Source organism: Ranitomeya variabilis, chromosome 2, assembly GCF_051348905.1.
Source record: "Ranitomeya variabilis isolate aRanVar5 chromosome 2, aRanVar5.hap1, whole genome shotgun sequence".
Lineage (NCBI taxonomy): Eukaryota > Metazoa > Chordata > Amphibia > Anura > Dendrobatidae > Ranitomeya > Ranitomeya variabilis.
The window spans coordinates 228,175,594-228,194,996 of NC_135233.1; the positions used below are offsets into that span (position 1 = coordinate 228,175,594).

At 45.9% G+C, this 19,403-nt stretch overlaps 1 protein-coding gene across 2 annotated transcripts in view; it reads right to left on the reverse strand.

The window, feature by feature from the left end:
* Positions 1 to 19,403, reverse strand: part of COL27A1 (collagen type XXVII alpha 1 chain) — a 477,424-nt gene that overhangs the window by 35,612 nt on the left and 422,409 nt on the right. For both annotated transcript variants that reach the window (XM_077283906.1, XM_077283905.1), the window contains exons 49-52: positions 7,401 to 7,508; positions 6,372 to 6,425; positions 6,043 to 6,105; positions 2,372 to 2,425 (exon numbers count right to left, since the gene is read on the reverse strand). In XM_077283906.1, coding sequence (XP_077140021.1) covers positions 2,372 to 2,425; positions 6,043 to 6,105; positions 6,372 to 6,425; positions 7,401 to 7,508 — 279 coding nt within the window. The remainder of the gene's footprint in view (positions 1 to 2,371; positions 2,426 to 6,042; positions 6,106 to 6,371; positions 6,426 to 7,400; positions 7,509 to 19,403) is intronic.

A 19,403-nucleotide genomic window follows, 5' to 3' on the forward strand; every position in this document is an offset into this window, starting at 1 on the left:
GGAATTAAGGCCAAAGTGATTGACACATTTACGAAACTCCATTCACAGGGGCGGAAAAAATAAATTGGTCTATTCCAGTGGGTGTGTGTCTATTAGTGATGAGGGAACGTACTCGGATAAGTTGCTATCTGAGCATGCTTGGGTGCTAACTGAGTGACTTCAGAGTGCTCGAATATGTTCAAGTCCCCGCAGCTGCATGTATCGTGGTTGCTTGACAGCCAGAACACATGCAGGGATTACCTAACAAACAGGCAATCCCTGCATGTGCTTTGGCTGTCGAACAGCCGCGAGACATGCAGCTGTGGGGAATCGAACATATTTTTCGAGGACGTTGAAGACAGTTGGTTAGCACATGAGCGTGCTCGGATAGCAACTTATCCATGCACATTCGCTCATATCTGTTGCCTCAGCAGACTTTAAGAACTAGTGAAATCCCACTTAGAAAAAGGATTTCTTTTGAAGGGACCTGTACAATATTACTGCAATTGTGTTGTCCTCTCTAGTGTGAATGTAGCCTAAGGCCTTTCTCGCATTATTTGTGCCAATTTTTATATCTGTGAGACAAATTGATGGGTTTTCTTTAATATGTCATCAATTTTGCCTCCATTTTTCTTATCTGTTTTTAATGACTTCATGAAGCAGGTCGACTGTCTAAACTTTTTCACTGATCCATTGTTAAGAGGCAAAGGGTAGACAATACTGATGAAACCCTGTAGTACAAAGTATGAGTTTTATAGGGATCACTAAACCGATGAGAACAGTACATGCTCAGAGTCTCACCAACCAGAGAAACTAATCAGTTTTTAACCCCTTAGTGACGGAGCCAAATTTTTTAAATCTGACCAATGTCACTATATGTGGTAGTAACTCTGGAACGCTTCAACAAATCCCAGTGATTTTGAGAATGTTTTTTCGTGACACATTATACTTTATGATAATGATAAATGTAGGTCAATATGTTTTGTGTTTATTTATAAAAAATATCAGAAATTTTAGAAAATTTTTTTAAAAATTAGCAATTTTCAAACTTTGAATGATTATCTCTTTAATCCAGATAGTCATACCATAGAAAAACATTAATAATTAACATTTCCCACATGTCTGCTTTACATCGGCACCATTTGTAAAATGTTATTTTATTTTGTTAGCATTTTAGGAGGTTTAAAAATGTAGCAATAATTTTTCATTTTTTCTAAGAAATTTACAAAAAATTTTTTTTTAGGGACCTATCCAGGTTTGAAGTGCCTTTAGGTGTCCCATATATTGGGATACCCCCAAAAGTTAAACCATTTTAAAAACAGAACCCCCTGACATATCGAAAACTGCAGTCAGTCAGTTTATTAACCCTTCAGGTGCTTTGCAGGAATTAATGCAAAGTGGCATGACAGAAATGAACATGTGTATTTTTACCACCTCAATATCTCTAACTTCTGAACAGATTACTACAGCCGGCAGACTCTAAGGCGCTATTTGGTCTTGAAATGCTACAGCAAACATCAGGACCACAAAATTATGATCTCATGGTGCCAATTGAGATAAAGGGGAAGCCCCCACACTCTGTTAACCATTTAGAATGATGTAGTCACTATTGACAGCAGCATCTAAGGGGATAAACAGATTTGGACGGTGCAAACACTGATGGTGCCTGATGCAGCAAGTTGTCAGCTATAGTGTACAGCCGACAGCTGCTGTATTGTCACCTGTATGGGGATACTATGTCTCAGGTCAGTTAAAAGACGTATTGGCTGTCATTAAGGGGTTAAAATTGATGTGTGTATGGATCAATAAAACTGGTTGGGTCAGTGTACTGTCCAAACATATAAAAAAATAAGGACAGCACACGGACTTGTGAATGGAGCCTTAGGCTACTTTCACACTTCCGTCGGTACGGGGCCGTCGCCATGCGTCGGCCCGACGTACCGACGGACGTTGTGAAATAAATGTACAACGGGGACAGCGGATGCAGTTTTTCAACGCATCTGCTGCCCCATTGTAATGTCCGGGGAGGAGGGGGCGGAGTTTCGGCCGCACATGTGCGGTCGAAAATGGCAGATGCAACGAACACAAAAAAAGTTACATGGAACGTTTTATTGTGCCGACGGTCCGCCAAAACACGACGCATCCTTCGTACGACGGATGCGACGTGTGGCAATCCTTCGCGATCTGTCGCTAATACAAGTGTATGGGAAAAAAACACATCCTGCAAGCGACGGATTGTGACGGAGGCCCCACGACGGAAGTGTGAAAGTAGCCTAAAGTGCCCTTTCATAGTTTGTATTTTTCATGGGAGTCTTGGTTTTTTAGCTGATGTAGAATTGTCACAGTCTGGGTAGAAACAAGGACACTTAACCGTGACCAAAAATCAACTTACTGGGTTCCCAGGAGGCCCAACAATGCCAAGTGGTCCGATTACTCCTTCATTTCCCTGGAAACAAAATATAACAGAAATGTGAGTTAGATTGGAGCTGTCCAAATAAAAAAAATAAGAAAATATGTTTCAGATCCTCAGGTAATCTTGAGTTCAATAAATCCAGACTCCATCCGCAGCAGAATGGACTATAAGTCAATCTCTAGAGAGGAAAAAAAATACTGTAACCTGCTGCAGATTTTACCAGCGAAAATCCACAGGTAAAATGCTCACCATTTCTGACTCTTATGGATTTAACATATACAAATATAAAATTAGCCCCTTAGCGACCAAGCCTGAAAGAGCCTTAATGATCAGAAATTTTTTTTTTACTTCTTTTTGCCTATTCTCAACAGCGATCGTTTTTCGATTTTCTTAGTCGATGTATGTAAATGAGGATTTGCTTTATTTAGGACAAATTGTAATATTTTTTAGCACTGTCATTTTTATATACATTTTTTTTTTTACAATTCACTTATAGTCAGGCCCGGATTGGCTATCTGCCAAGGCAGGCAGATGCCCAGTGGGCCAGTGGCTTTGAACTACAAAATGGGCTGTCGGCCCTTTAAAACTTCTGACTAGGCCTTGTGTGCACTCTCTCTCTCTCGTTGCACGCACTGACAAGGGCCGTGGTGGACTGCATCAGTGCGGCCCCCATCCGTGCTTGCTCCCGGCTGCGGCCCTCGTCAGTTCGGGCAAGCAGGAGAGTGCGCGCACACATGACCTAGCCAGAAGTTTAAAAAGGCCGCCGTCATGGCGCGCACAGGATGCTTGCCTCTCTCTGTCTGACGCTGGCCTGCAGAGAAGGCAAGACCGGGGGATGTGCAGGGATAGTGCTTCTGTGAGCAGGAGAAGCTGAACAGCTGCACATGGACATTAGCCTCCCCTGCAGCACAGGAGAGTGTGTGATGTGTGCATGATTTATCTGTTATGTGTGGGTGTGAGATGTGTGTGTGATACTTGGGTGTGAGATGTGTGTGTTTGTGATACTTGGGTGTGAGTGATATGTGTTTGTGTGTGGTAGCTGTAATATGCATGTGTGTGTATGAAATATCTGTAGTGTGTGATGTATATGTAGTGTGTGTGTGTGTGTCATACCTGCTGAGCATTTCTTAAACAGCACGAGTGTACTAAGCACATGTGTGATGTGTGTCTATGTGACTATATGAGATGTATGTAATGAGCCTGTGTTATCCAGCATGTGTGCTGTGTACTTGTATAGAATGTGTGTACGTTTCTATATTTATACATTTTTCAGTATTGTAAATTGTATGTAATGTAGTGGTGCAGTATATGGCAATGTTTGAGTATAGAGACACATAGGCCCCGATTCATCCAAGTGTTTTCACCCAGAAATCTCTCTTAAAACTGTGAGATCACAGTTGGTCATGCACCATCACGGACTGATAGCCAGGTCAGTACATAGTGAGTGGCGGCTGTAACCGTGCATCATGACTGACTGACAGCCGGCTCAGTACATAGTGAGCTGCGGCTGTAACCGTGCACCATCAATAACTGATGGCTGGCTCAGGACATAGTGAGCCACGGCTGTAACCGTGCACCATCACTGACTGATAGCAGGCTCAGTACATAGTGAGCGGCGGCTGTGAAAGTGCACCATCACGGACTGATAGCCAGCTCAGTACATAGTGAGTGGCAGCTGTAACCGTGCATCATCATTGACCGACAGCCGGCTCAGTACATAGTGAGCGGCAGCTGTAACCGTGCACCATCAATGACTGATAGCTGGCTCAGTACATAGTGAGCCATGGCTGTGACCGTGCACCATCACTGACTGATAGCTGGCTCTGTACATAGTAAGCGGCAGCTGTGACTACACACCATCACGGACTGATAGCCAGCTCAGTACATAGTGAGCGGCGGCTGTGACCGTGCACCTTCACGGACTGATAGCCGTCTCAGTACATGGTGAACGGTCACAGCCGCCGCTCTCTATCACGGACTGATAGCCGGCTCAGTACATAGTGAGCGGCGGGTGTGACCGTGCACCATTACGGACTGATAGCCGGCTCAGTACATAGTGAGCGGCAGCTGTAACCATGCACCATCACTGACTGATAGCTGGCTCAGTACATAGTGAGCAGCGGCTGTAACCGTGCATCATCACTGACTGACAGCCGACTCAGTACTTAGTGAGTGGCGGCTATAACTATGCACCATCACTGACTGATAGCCGGCTCTGTACTGATGCACTGCTGAGCCGGTTGTCAGTTCCGGGGGTTATGTATTGATTGGGGGCTATGTATTGATTGGGGGCTATGTATTGAGTGGTGACTGAAGCCGCACCGGCTGCTCCTGTATAACTGAAGGCCTCTGGGATGAATAAAGTTCAAATTAACCCCATATCTGCAGGATTACTAGCATTTTGCGATGTGACCAGTTCGCTTTAGAGTGGTTGTGCCCCCAATGTGTCAACAAAAATACAAACGTACTTACTTCAGGACCAGCGCAGATGTCATGACATTGTTTATGGCACAAGAGCAGCCCATTATCATCAAACTGGACTATGAAGGCTGCAGATCATCAATGTCCTCTGATAGTCTGCAGCACTTATGTCACATAAACAATGTCATAAGAATGCTGGGGGACAGCGCTCGGAGCGGAGGAGTCATGCGTGCGGTATTTTTTAGTATAGTCTGCAGATAATAGTCTGTGATAATAGTCTGCAACAGTCTGTATTGAACGGTTGTCTATTCATGCTATGGCCACTGTAGGTTTACATGTTTCAAGTTGATTGGTGTAACAGGTAAAGCAAAAGTTGGCACAACCTGACAGTGTTCTACGATTTGGGTGAGGACATTCATTGTATGTGGGCTTGTGAATTTTATTTGTGCCAAGGCTGCTTTTTGGTTCCAGTCCGGCCCTGCTTATAGACATTATAAACAATCTGTAGGGAACATTTATCTTTATCTTTTCATTTTCTCCAACTGCATTTGGGGCACTATATGAGCTCCAGTAACAAGTGAAAATGGCCCCCTCCTGTGCTAGTCTTCACTGACAGAGTTGATCTGGTTCTGCTGGTATGTAGCAATTCTGCTATGCCAACAGAAACATGTGATCCCCAGCCCTAGAGAAGCATCTGTAGTGGTGCCGATGCTTCTGTTAGCTGCACAGCATGTCTAGCCTGAAGAGAGATATCATAATCGGTAATAATAATAATCTAATAATCTTTATTTTTATATAGCGCTAACATATTCCGCAGCGCTTTACACTTTGCACACATTATCATCGATGTCCCCGATGGGGCTCACAATCTAAATTCCCTATCAGTATGCCTTTGGAATGTGGGAGGAAACTGGAGAACCAGGAGGAGAACATACAAACTCCTTGCAGATGTTGTCCTTGATGGGATTTGAACCCAGGACTCCAGTGCTGCAAGGCTGCAGTGCTAACTACTGAGCCAGGGTCCTCATCCATGCTGGGGACCAGACCAGCTCCTGCTAGTTTGCAGTTAACCCTGTGCAGTGAATTTTCAATTGCGTAGGGGTTAAAGCTCAGGACCAAGCACTGAAAATTTACAGTGCTTGGTCATTAACTGGTGTATGTAACTTAGGATGTGTGAGGAGCAGTAGAACAAAATAACAGATTGGTTAGAACAGTGGAGTACAACTTACCATTAGACCAGGAGGTCCTTTAGGTCCTTGAATGCCCTTATAGCCAATGTCACCGGGAGGTCCCTGCAGAAATTGGTACAGTAATTGGTTCCAGTAACCACATAATCCAGGACTGCCCATTACTACACAATCTCCAGTGCCCACTGCGGCCACATAACAGACCACAATGTTTGCCATTTAGGAAACCTGCATGTGTACTTCTCCCCATTAGAAAGAATGGGACTCATTTTGATAACTTACAGTTATGTAGTAAAGTCTATGTGCTGGGATGATGATCATGAGGATTCTCACATTCACAAACATTGGCAGCAACATAACAGAATGAGTACCTTTGGTCCAAACAGTCCTGCCATGCCAGGAAATCCAGTTTCCCCAGGGTCCCCCTAAAATGGAGTTAGAAAGCATTATACGTGGTCTGTGTAAATGCAGCAAATGTAGAAATGAATTGGAAACCTGAGCTCTGAAATGTTAGGTAGTTTTGTGCATGGCAGTGACCATAAAATGGCATTAACCGGCCCTGTATTTACGGTCATGGCACTTTTTTAAGTTACATTTAGCTGGAAAAAAATAATGACCACAGATATTAGACAAATGTCAGCTGTAACCAATCACTAATGATTGGGCGCGATGGACAGGATGGATTGGACATTATTGGTGAAGGCGAGACCCAATTTTGAAGTGTGGAGGTGTTCTTATGTGCCATTATTTCCTATCCTGTCTGGGAGGAATGACACCACTAGAAAGGAGATCAAATGGGACCTAATATTTCATATTTTTTTCCTGTTTTTTTTTTTCCTTCATTTAAGTGAATGGATAAGTCAAAGGAACAAATGAACATATTTTTTTGTCTATTCAGACAGAATGCTAAACAGAGCGGACAACAAAGTGAAGTCTCCTTTAGACGGTCGTCCAGTCCCACCAAAATCAGGGGGTTCAATGGTTATATGTAAGGCCAGAGTTAGACAAAAACAATTCAACATATCCAATTGTGATTTAACGTTGATTTATCACCCTTTTATGTGCACTTTTCAAATTTTTAATTAGTTGTATATTTTTGAATGCATAAATAGCCCTGACAGAATGCTAGATGTGAGTGCACCACGATGGTAATAAACAGCTCACACCAGTATCAATGAATGCACAAACTACTGACATGACCGGAGAATGTGACAAGTTCACCCAGTTAATTGCTAAGAGAACAGAACAAATGGTCCGCAATGGATGATGGGCACAGACTGTATAAAACATGTTCTCTTTTATTCATTTACATCTCATTGTTCCATTACAAAGCAAATTTACAAAGTTAATTTACTGAACTCTCCTCGCTGCCAGGTATAGTGAGACTGAGCATTACTCACAAGTTGGCCTTTTGGCCCCCGCTCCCCTTTCGCTCCAGGTAGTCCCATGATGCCTTCCATTCCACGTTTACCTGGAACTCCCACCTGACCCGGTAATCCTCTTTCCCCCTACAAGAAACCATGAAGATTATTGTTACAACGAATCCACTCGCCTCCGCTGGAGAAAAGAAAGCCCCGCATAAGACAATATGCACAGAACATATACATTAGAAATCCACTAGTCAAATATCTCATAACAAAGACTAAAAAAGACGAGACCCTATAACTACCATATGCTGCCAATGCTACATACCACAGGGCTCCTTTTATATACATGCGTACATGTAGACACCACATAGCTCTTTTGCCGGTGTGTTTTCTGCCTCATGTTATATTAAATCCTACAGTGAAATGTAAAATGTTACACACAAAGGTTTACGTAGCTATTGACACCATTTTTCTGGCAGGAACAACTGGAAAATGTCAGCGTATGTTTGTTTTGCCCATGATTTTATTTCCTGATATTACAAATATTTCCAAAAATTTCTGAAATAATGTCTGAACTTTATGGGGGAGTAACTTGCAGCCCAAAAGATTTTCTACAGTTTACCCTAAAAAGTAGCATAAAGTTTAGTGAACATCTGCATCAGTTTAGATGGTGCAGATAAGCCTGGGATGTGCCAAGTTTATTTAAATGCGTGCACCTCTTACCTATCTTGTTAAATCTCTAACATTAGCGGACTTTCCTATTAGGAGATTTTTTTTCCCTTTCTTTAGAGGCACTTTCTTCCTCCTAAACTGTAAATAAATAAATAAATATGAACACGTCCTAAGTGTCCCATGTGCTCCATCATGTGTAAGAGGAAACTCATTACCTGAGCTGTGTGCAGGACGTGACAGTTATAATTATCCCCGGTGCGGTCTTATGACGGGAGGAAAAGGCTGCAGAATGTGTGGGGATATCTATTGTGGTGCTTTCATGTCCTGTCTGCTATCCCTGTGTGACCCAGCTGTCTATATTTTTACCCATACACACGTCTACATTGTAAAATTATACTAGAAATACAATGGTCAATTCCAGCAAGACTAAAAATAAACCAAAATGGCTCTAGCTTCAAAAATCTTTTTTTTTTATCATATTTGTTTGTAAACACCAATGTGGTTGCCACTTTTATTTTCCAAAGAGAACTGTAATCTGATTAGTTGCTGTTGGCGAATACACCACATACTTCAGAGAACTGTAATTAATTCCACAATTGCTATGCACATATAAGTGGGAGCTACTTTGTTTTTGATTAAAAAAAATAATGTATAAGCCATCCACCATGTATACCTCATTGATGGACCTGATCTCTCCTGACTCGCCTCTCTGTGCCTGAAGGCCTCATATGTAATGGAGAAGAGATCGGATCCAACTTAGCTCTAATTAAAACATGTCTAGGAAAGATGGGTGGATAAGGGTGAACATGGCAAACCTGTAGTGGCATAATTAATGAATAAAAATATATACTAACAAAATGCATCAGCACACTGCAATTAATGAATGCATTCATTAATAGGGTCCATCCATGAGTGACACCTTGTTGTTGGTGAATGACTTAGGGTATGTTCCAATGGTCAGTAAACGCTGCGGGCTGGACGCTGCATACATCCACGGTGTCCAACCCGCAGTGGCCAGATGTTACAGCATAGTGGATAGGATTTCAAGAAATCCCATCTCCACTATGTGTGGAGGGAAGCCTCTGGCTTCCCTGTGGAGACGGACATGTGGCGCGTCTGAAGCGATGGCCGGGGGACCACCACAGTGCAGGAAGACTACTGTACACAAGATGAGGTGCAAACAACAAAGGATAGATTTATTGGGAGACAGGGAATGGAAGGGACAAGGAAGATGCAAACGGGTTTACAATAGTAAAAGATAATGCACGAGTCAACTTGTATGTAAAATAGCACGATACTTAAGCAATTGCAAACTCAGAACCTATCTCATAATCAACTTTGCACAATGGAACATATATATATCGATGCTACTCTGCATATAGCCTCCCTGGCCTTTACTACACAGGCCACACGGCTACCGTGCTCTAACTGCTGAAGTCTGCACTAGGCCCTAACTGGTGCACCAGACAGGAACAGACTCACGGTGACGTTGGGGACACAGGTCCAGTCCCAGGGGGCCCCCGAAGTCCTTAACTGTGGTACACACGGGTTCCTGTCGGCTCTGCAAAGCGTGGTCTTCTCTTTGCTCCTGGAAACCGTAGGTCCCCTTCTCGCTATCTTCGTGGCTTCACAAACCAGCGCAGAACAGCCACCCTTTGCTGTAGCCGGGAACGTCTATTTAGCAAACGCAGTTCGTCTTAAGCTGTGTAATCTTTCCTGCAGCAAAAGTCTCTTCCTTGCAGATAGCAAAGCACCCAAAGTTCTCTCAGTTCCCTCTGGAAACTTCTCTCTCTACGCTGCTTCAGCTCCACCCCTTCACTCAGCCCTGAGCAGTCCATAGCAAAACAAGAGCAGGGGAGAACAGCAGAACATACCATCACATAGACAAGGGGGTGTAGCCTCTTAAAGTGACAGCGTGTTTCTTATTATGCATAACAGCACCACCCTCTTACATGCCTCCCTTCTTAATGATGGTCGTCCTCGGCCATCACAGCTTCAGGGTAAAAGTATAATGGAGGAGACAACAAAGGTATACAAACAGACAGAGCACACTGTTCTACATATCGGACTGGTGGAACCCCTGCATTAGACCTCTGGGATCTCCGAAGCTCTTGGCTGTCAGGCAAGGCTTGACTATCTTCCAGAGGAACACTTGTTGCAGGGGACACTGTGAGCTCTTGTCTGGTCTCATCCTCACATGGCGGTACTGGTACATCCATGGGATTACCGTTTCTGGGCGGCTGAGGACCCCCTACTGTGTCAGGGACGGTCCACCACTCCTCATCGATTTGGCCATCAGGCATGACAGATTCAGGAGGTGGAGTGGCGCCTTCAGGCGACAATGGCGTAGAACAGACCTCAGACCGGCAAGGCCGCAGCATATTTCTGTGAAGTACTCTAGGGGCGGATGCCCCATTCTCAATCTGTACCTTGTAGACAGGGCCGTTAGCATACACTCTCTCGATAACCTTGTACGGCTGTACTTCCCATCTCTCACTTAGTTTTCCCTTGGGGCATTTCTCTCTGACCAACACTCGGTCTCCAGGTTGGAGCGGTAACTCTTGAGTCGGTTTGCGGGCCGTATGTTCTTTTTCTTGCAGTTGCTGACCCGCCAACCGCCGTATCGTTTGCAAACGTTGTCGATGCTCTTTCACCCATGAGGTGACATTTCGCTCCATCAGCTCCTCTGGCTGTTCCAGATTCAGCTCAATGATCTCTCGTCCAGCTCTTCCAAACAACAGTAGATAGGGGGTGTAACCCGTGGTGGAGTGGACCCGATTGTTGTAGGTCCAGACCAATTCCGGCAGATAGTCTGGCCAACACACCTTCTTATCCTCTTCCAATGTTCTCAGCATCTGAAGCAAGGTTCTGTTAAAGCGTTCGCAAGCTCCATTGCCTTGAGGATGATAAGGGGTGGTCCGGGACCGCTCGATGCCATACATGCGATACAATTCTTCCATCACCTTGCCTTGGAAACACGCGCCTTGGTCGGAGTGGATGCGCTTTGGGCACCCATACACCCGGATGAAGTCTTGGCAGATGGCTCGCGCCGCCGATTCCGCAGTCTGGTCTCTAGTCGGGGTTACTACTGCGAACTTAGAAAAATGATCGGTCATCACCAAACAATATTGCAGCCCCCGGGCCGAGTGTCCCACGAGGAGATAGTCGATCATCAAGACTTCCAATGGCTCCTTAGTTTGTATGGTCTGGATGGGTGCCCTCTGTTCAGTACTCTTAATGAGGTCACATACTCGACACTGCCGGCAAACCTCTTCCACCACAAGCTCCAACCGAGGACAATAGACATGCCGCTGCAACCATTGGTAGGTCTTTGTGGAGCCAAAGTGCGCTCCGAATTCATGGGCTTCTTTAGCTATTTCTTGAGCCATTCTTCCTGGGATGACCACTTGCCACCTTACTTCCATATCTTTTGGCTGTTGCTTCTTACGATATAGTACTGACTCTCTCACTTCCAGTCTATCCCACTGGTGCAACACACTCCTCATTTCAGAGTCCAGATCACCTCTTTCTTGTTTGCCAGGCTTCCGCTTTTGCGTTACCCACCATTTCATCTGTCTCAGCCCTTCGTCTTCATCCTGAACGTGTCCCCATTCTTCATTGGTTCTTCCCAGGGACCGAGGTAATGCGCAGGCCTCCCTTCTTGACTGGGCCACAACCATCGGGGGCTTGAACTTATTAAAGTCTGGGGTTTCCTCCTCTTCAAGTTGTTCATCAAGATCCCCCACTGGAGCCTCCACAGGCACTCTGGACAGCCCATCCGCATTTGCGTTTTCGGTAGCAGAGCGATAGCGAATAGTAAAGTCGAACTTGGCCAAGCGAGCCATCCACCGTTGTTCTAAGGCCCCCAGTTTAGCATTCTCAAGGTGGGCCAGGGGATTATTGTCTGTTCGAACTTGGATTTTTGTACCTGTCAGGAAGCCTGCAAACTTTTCTGTCATGGCCCATACCAGAGCCAGGAGCTCTAACCGGAAGGAGTTGTAATTGTGAGGGTTTCTTTCGCTGTCTTGCAGGGACCTGCTAGCATACCCGATGACTCTCTCATGTCCATCCTGTATCTGAGAAAGTACTGCACCGAGTCCATGTAGGCTACCATCGGTGTACAACAGGAACGGTTAATTGAAGTCTGCGTAGGCCAAAATCGGGGCCAAAGTAAGGGCATCCTTTATAGCCTGGAAGGCCTCGTGTTGTCCCTGTGCCCAGGGGATGCGCTGGGTCTTCGGCACTCCAGCGGTCCCCCTCAGCAACTCGTTGAGGGGACCGGCCAACTTCGCGAAGTCTTTAACAAACCGGCGGTAGTACCCCGCTAGTCCCAGGAAGGCCTGGAGTTCTCTCACTGTTTGAGGGACTGGCCACTTCTGGATAGCAGCCACTTTTTCTGGCGAGGGTAGGACTCCATCTTGTGACACTATGTGACCTAGGTACTCGATCTCCCTCTTGAAGAGGTGGCATTTCTTTGGCTTCAACTTCAGGTTATGAGCACGCAATCTTCCGAGTACCTGTCCAAGCTGGGCAAGGTGATCTTCGAAAGAGGATGAAAACACAATGATGTCATCCAGATAGATCAGGGTAGCCTCAAAATTTAGATCTCCCAAACACTTCTCCATCAGCCGTTGAAAGGTGCCTGGGGCATTGGAGAGCCCGAAGGGCATCCGGTTAAACTCGTACAGTCCCATAGGGAGGATGAAGGCGGTTTTCTCTCTGTCTTTCTCTGCCACGGCTACTTGCCAATACCCGCTTGCTAGGTCCAGGGTGGAGAAGTACTTGGCTTTCCCCAACGCTGTCAAGGATTCCTCGATGCGGGGCAACGGATACGAGTCTCGAACAGTGCAGGCATTGAGTTTCCTGTAGTCTACACAGAACCGGATGGTCCCATCCTTTTTCTTGACGAGAACCACCGGGGCTGCCCAAGGGCTCTGACTACTCTGCACCACTCCTGAATCCAGCATCTGCCGCAGTAATGTTTTCACCTCTTGGTACATCTTGGGTGGGATCTGCCGGTATCGTTCTCGAATTGGACGAGCTTCCCCTGTTGGGATCTCATGCGTGATGGCTTCAGTACAGCCGAAATCTTCGGCGTGACGGGCGAATGCGGCCTGATTTTCCCACAGCATAGTTTCTATTGCTTGCACGTGCTCAGGGCCCATAGCCTTCACATCCACTTCCATTTGTTCAAGGATGACCCGTCCACTCCACTCCGGGAATGGTGTCTCTTCGCCTCCCGCGGCAACTGCTAGGGTCCACCCCACGCCTTCTTTCGGTGATAAAGGCATCTCCTTCTGACTCACCACTTCACCCTTATGTAGGTACACCAGGGCTAGATCTGTCCCTCGTAGCAAGGCGACCTCCCTGGGGCTCACATTCAAAGCTCTTATGGGGACATGTCCTCGCTGGACCACAGCTATCGTGCGAGCTATCATGACTTCTTGATCCCCTCCGCCGCCTACCACCGGCTGAACAACCACTTCCAACCCATCAAGGTTGCGGTGAGTCCCCACTGGAAGGTACACTAAAGTTTCTCGCTCGGGAGGTAGGATTACAGGTTCTTTCCCAGGAGCCCGGATGACCCCCACCGTCTGATAAGATGGCACACTCTTCTGCGTCCCACAGACGCGGATTAGCCGTTGAAGGGCCTCCTGAGTAGGCTTATGTGGAGTAGCCTTCTTCCAATATCCAGGTCCCCGTTTGGTAAACATAATCTGATCGAGTTCCCGTAGGATATTCATTCCCAGTACTACAGGCACATCTTTCTTGACAGGCTCAGGGACTAGCAGGATCCCTTTTCTTCCAACTACTTGTCCACAGATTCGAATATTCATCCACACGACCCCTGTGACCGGAATCGGTTGTTGGTTGGCAGCAAACAAGCGAATCAATGTCTCTTTCTCTGGCTTGGCCAGGTTCTGGAAATGCTGCTTGAAGTACGCTTCGGACATCGTTGTCACTTGTGACCCGGTATCTACCAGGCAATCCACCAGAACTCCTTCAAATTCAGCACGTAGGATGGGGCTCCCAGCGATCAAGTGTTCGTTATGATATGGAGCGGCCTCTCTTCTCGCCTCCCCCGCAGAGTGCCGCACTACTGCGGGGGTTGGTAGTTTAACGACGGCTTCCACTGGCCTTGCGTATAGTTCAGAAAGTCTCTGGCAAGGTGCCCCCGTCCTCTACACTCCCAGCATTGAACACCTCCTCCTCGCCGAGGGGTACTTCGAGCCTGTCCTCGTGCCACCGATGCCTGACGGGAGGGGGCTTGTTCCCACTGCTCCCTTGTCGATCGGGCCGAAGAATGGTTGTAGGAGTATGGTGGGTCAGTTTCTTGTAGTTCCCCCACTCTCCGCTCCATCTGGGTCAGTTTCTCTTGCACGTTAACAAGGGACCGCTGCAAATCTTGCACTACCTGGACCAGCACTTCTTGATGGTTTGGGTCCCCCCTGGAATTGGCGTCCTGGACACGCATCACTCCAGACGCGTAGCTTTTTTCTTTACTTCGGGCCACTGTTTCCCCTCTGGAATTGGCGTCCTGGACACGCATCACTCCAGACGCGTAGCTTTCTTCTTTACTTCGGGCCACTGTTTCTGCCAGGACTTGACGAAACGTAAGGGCTGGATCTGCCCGGATCCGTTCTGACAGTGCCTGCCTCAAGGATGTGCTGTGTAGTCCCAGAATGAATTGCTCCCGGAGTATCTGGTCTTTAGAGCCCATGCCGCCAAGTCCGTCTGCCTCCTTTCTCTGCACCTCTTCAAACACTTCCTGCAGTACTGTTGCATACTGAGAAATTCCTTCCTCTTCCCGCTGCAGCCTAGAGAAAAATTTGGCGCGAAGATGTCCCGCGCTAGCGGTCTCACCGTAGATCTCTTCCAGGAACTTCACTAGCTCCTTCAGGGTACTGCGGGTGAGTTCTGGTTGTAGGCAGACGTTTCTGCGGGCTTCCCCCTCTAGGGCAGTTAAAGCAATGTCCACTTCAAGGACTGGGCTTATGTTATAAATCTTCAGGGTGCATTGCAGCCGGGACACCCAGTCGGACAGTGGCATATTCTTGCCGTCAAATTTTGGGAGCACACTAAATATGGTGCGCATAGGGAGTGTCCTTGCAGGGGTTCCACCAATGCCCACAGCATCTCCATTAACATTAGCATTCCCGCCATTGCTGTCTGCTGCCTCCATCTTGGTGACAGTACCCTGCTCGCAGCGCCACTTGAAGCGATGGCCGGGGGACCACCACAGTGCAGGAAGACTACTGTACACAAGATGAGGTGCAAACAACAAAGGATAGATTTATTGGGAGACAGGGAATGGAAGGGACAAGGAAGATGCAAACGGGTTTACAATAGTAAAAGATAATGCACGAGTCAACTTGTATGTAAAATAGCACGATACTTAAGCAATTGCAAACTCAGAACCTATCTCATAATCAACTTTGCACAATGGAACATATATATATCGATGCTACTCTGCATATAGCCTCCCTGGCCTTTACTACACAGGCCACACGGCTACCGTGCTCTAACTGCTGAAGTCTGCACTAGGCCCTAACTGGTGCACCAGACAGGAACAGACTCACGGTGACGTTGGGGACACAGGTCCAGTCCCAGGGGGCCCCCGAAGTCCTTAACTGTGGTACACACGGGTTCCTGTCGGCTCTGCAAAGCGTGGTCTTCTCTTTGCTCCTGGAAACCGTAGGTCCCCTTCTCGCTATCTTCGTGGCTTCACAAACCAGCGCAGAACAGCCACCCTTTGCTGTAGCCGGGAACGTCTATTTAGCAAACGCAGTTCGTCTTAAGCTGTGTAATCTTTCCTGCAGCAAAAGTCTCTTCCTTGCAGATAGCAAAGCACCCAAAGTTCTCTCAGTTCCCTCTGGAAACTTCTCTCTCTACGCTGCTTCAGCTCCACCCCTTCACTCAGCCCTGAGCAGTCCATAGCAAAACAAGAGCAGGGGAGAACAGCAGAACATACCATCACATAGACAAGGGGGTGCAGCCTCTTAAAGTGACAGCGTGTTTCTTATTATGCATAACAGCACCACCCTCTTACACGTCTTTTCAGACTGCAGCATGTCTATTTATCTTGCAGAGACGCTCCATCTCCGCAAGATAAATATCACAGTCCAATGTATTGGACGCGGTGATTCTGCACAATTCAGTGAACACATGCGGAATCACCTGCGTTCAAAAGCCGGCAGGGCTGTGTCCAAAGCGCTGCCGTCTACTGACCATGGGAAGATACCCTTATACATTTTGTAATCAAAATCTGTGAACTTAGTACCTAAAATTTTTGTGTGAGTTGCAATTACTGAATATATAAATTCCACTATTACTAAACGCTGATATACTGTTAGTATCTACCTAAAAAAAAACAAAACAAAAAAAACCCAAAGCAAAACAGTACTAAACTACCCTGACGTCCTTTGCTGGTCACCTCCTGTGATATTGAAACCCTCGTGATGGCTGCAGCCAGAGACAGACTGCACAGATCACATTCCCTCATAGATTGTAGCTAGCGAGCAGGGCCCTCACTCCTCTTGGTATGTGGTGAGCTATGTATTACTCTGTAATGTCTTATCTTGTTTGTACAAGTTTCCTCTGTATTGCAAAGTGCTGGAGAATATATTGGAGCTATAGAGATAAAAAAAATCATTCTATGTTATTCTAGGATACAACAGCATTGCATAAGCACAGACCGGAAGAGGATCAAGCAGGGGAGTCAGGAGAAGTAGGCGATTATAATGTGTTTTTTAACCTATCAAATCTATGGAAAAGTTGGTACCAAAATCTGCAAGATTTGGTAAGAATTTGCTGCTGTGAATGCCCTTGTGATTCCTAGTAGTACTACTGTAAAACTTTCCTGCAGCAATCCTGTCTGGTGCATTTGCGCCCAAACAAAACACTAGAGGCTGCTTTCTACAGACTGCCGGGTTGTCTGACCTGTCACTCTTCAACCTCGCTCTACTCTTCTGAATGCTCATCTAGATGTGAGCTTAGGTGAGTGTCCAAGAGAAAAGAGAGAGGCTGCAGACAGCGGTCCGGGCAGCTTGCAGTGTCTTGTAATTGATGCAAGTTACAAAACACAAAGCGGTCCTAGAAAAATATTTAGAATTGAGAGTCATCAGTGGTTGATACCTTTTAATGGCGAACTGAAAAGATGGTAACAAATTGCAAGCTTTGGAAAGCTTGGAATTTGTTACCATCTTTTCAGTTCGCCATTAAAAGGTATCAACCACTGAGGACTCTCAAATCCACTGGCTAACACGGTACCAAGATATAGATCTTTCTTGTATCAAAGCTGTCCTAAACATTCCTGCTATAGACACCGTTCTGAGATATTTTTTTTTAGGGCATTAACTTTCACACTTAAAGCAATCACAAGTAGATGTTATTAACCTCCCTAATGAAAAATAAAAGACAACTTGAAAGATTCAAGTTGAAAGGTTGAAGAGTGATAACCATCCACAGCTTGTGACCACTTGCTTAATTTTTAGTAAAAATTTAGGAGTAAATTTTTCAGTGGAATTTTGAAGAAGGACATATTATTTCTGTGATGCAGTGTTCTGTGGGTTTGATTTAGCGAGCGTAAACCTGCTTACAGTATGCCAAAAGGACATAGGTGGATCTCACAGAAAGCGATGCGAAGGATACAGTACATGTCTATGCTGCGGACTTGGGACATATTAGATCTTTTGTCACGTGGAAACCAAAGGTTTCATTGCTCACCTTTATGGCTCTGCTGGTGACACAGAGCAGATACAGTCATACATACTGAAGTAACTGAGGTCATGATAAAGGCTAAGGTCCACATTGTCACCCTTGCTTATTGATATTATTCACCCATACCAAGCGGGTTTCATGAGGGGGAGAGAAGCTACCTAGGGACAATACTATCAGGGCTCAAATAGATGCTACTGCTCAGGTGCGGCCGGCGCCATTTTGAGTGAGAATTTATTTTTTCCTGACTAAATTTATATCACCAAATTAAAATAAGTAAATGGATATTATAGATGTGATCATGCTACAGCGCAGTCGGCGCCTGCCTGCTGAATGTGAATTATTTTGTCAGAAGCCATACAGATGAGTATCTAAGCAGAGCACCACATGAAGGCCACACACACACACACACACACACACACACACACACACACACACACACACACACACACACACACACACACACACAGGCCGCCCCAGAGCACGAGAGTCTCATTAATCTTTGTTGTCAGTTTTCAGTTAAACAACAACCACAAGACGGACTTCATCAAGCAAGGTATCATTTTAATCAGTATAACAGTGCCAACCTGACACTGTTTGTAGGTTACTATGCACAATCCTGCTGACAGGTTCCCTTTAAATCATCCTAAATCTTTAGGGGGTATAGCTTTGCCAGACTTCAGATTTTATTACATTGTCTCCCTCCTGTCTAGGATATTATGATATTAGACTCGTGTAGGAATGGCACCTGAAACGCATGGGTCGGAACTGAGCAAAGCTTTACACCTGTCCCTCTCATATAGGCTACCTGGTTAGAACCATCTCTGGTCAAAGTGGTGAAAACACAAATAGGGCTACCCTTGCATGTTGTCCCTTCCTGCAGTGCGTGACCACATTATGCTGCAGTACTTTTTTATGTTTCCCATTTTGGGTAATCCACTCCCCTCCCCCCTCTGAGTCTCTGAGTCTTGCTGACTGTGTTTTCTGGTCCTTTATAAACAGGGGTCACTTCAAAATGTATCATTGTGGATCAGGACACCTCTGGCCTTCAAAGGACCATCTCCTTGGTATTCCTTCACCATCCACCCCGGACATCTGGAGAATAAGTTGTATTTTTTTCCAGTCACTCCCTCCTAGATCCCTCTATAATAATGAGAAAACTACCTTTGAGACAGCTTGCTCGAGTGCAGGACCTCTGAGGTACTCTTTGTCTTTCTCAAACTCTCTGCTGACTGACCCTCCAGACCTTCCTGTCGCCAGATTTCAGACACAGAGGAGGATTTGGGCTTCTCTCTATTGAAAGATCAACGGAGGAGAGCTTTCTCTTTAACATATAAAGTGTTGATCTGTTCTCGTTTTCATGAGGCCAGTTATAAATTATTATATCTCGATGGTATAGAGTCCAGATTCTACTACACTCTATATTTCCTGAGGCTAGCCCCAAGTGTTGGAGATGTGACGATGAGGAGCTGATCTACTACATATTTTTTGGTCATGTAAGTTAATCACTCCTTTTTGGGACAAAGCACAATCAGTGATACGAAGGTTCGAAGATGTTGCGCTTGATCTGACTTTTGCTCTTGTCCATCTCCATCACTGCGACATCCCGCTAAAAATATATATAAGGAGGCACCTAATTGTGACGGC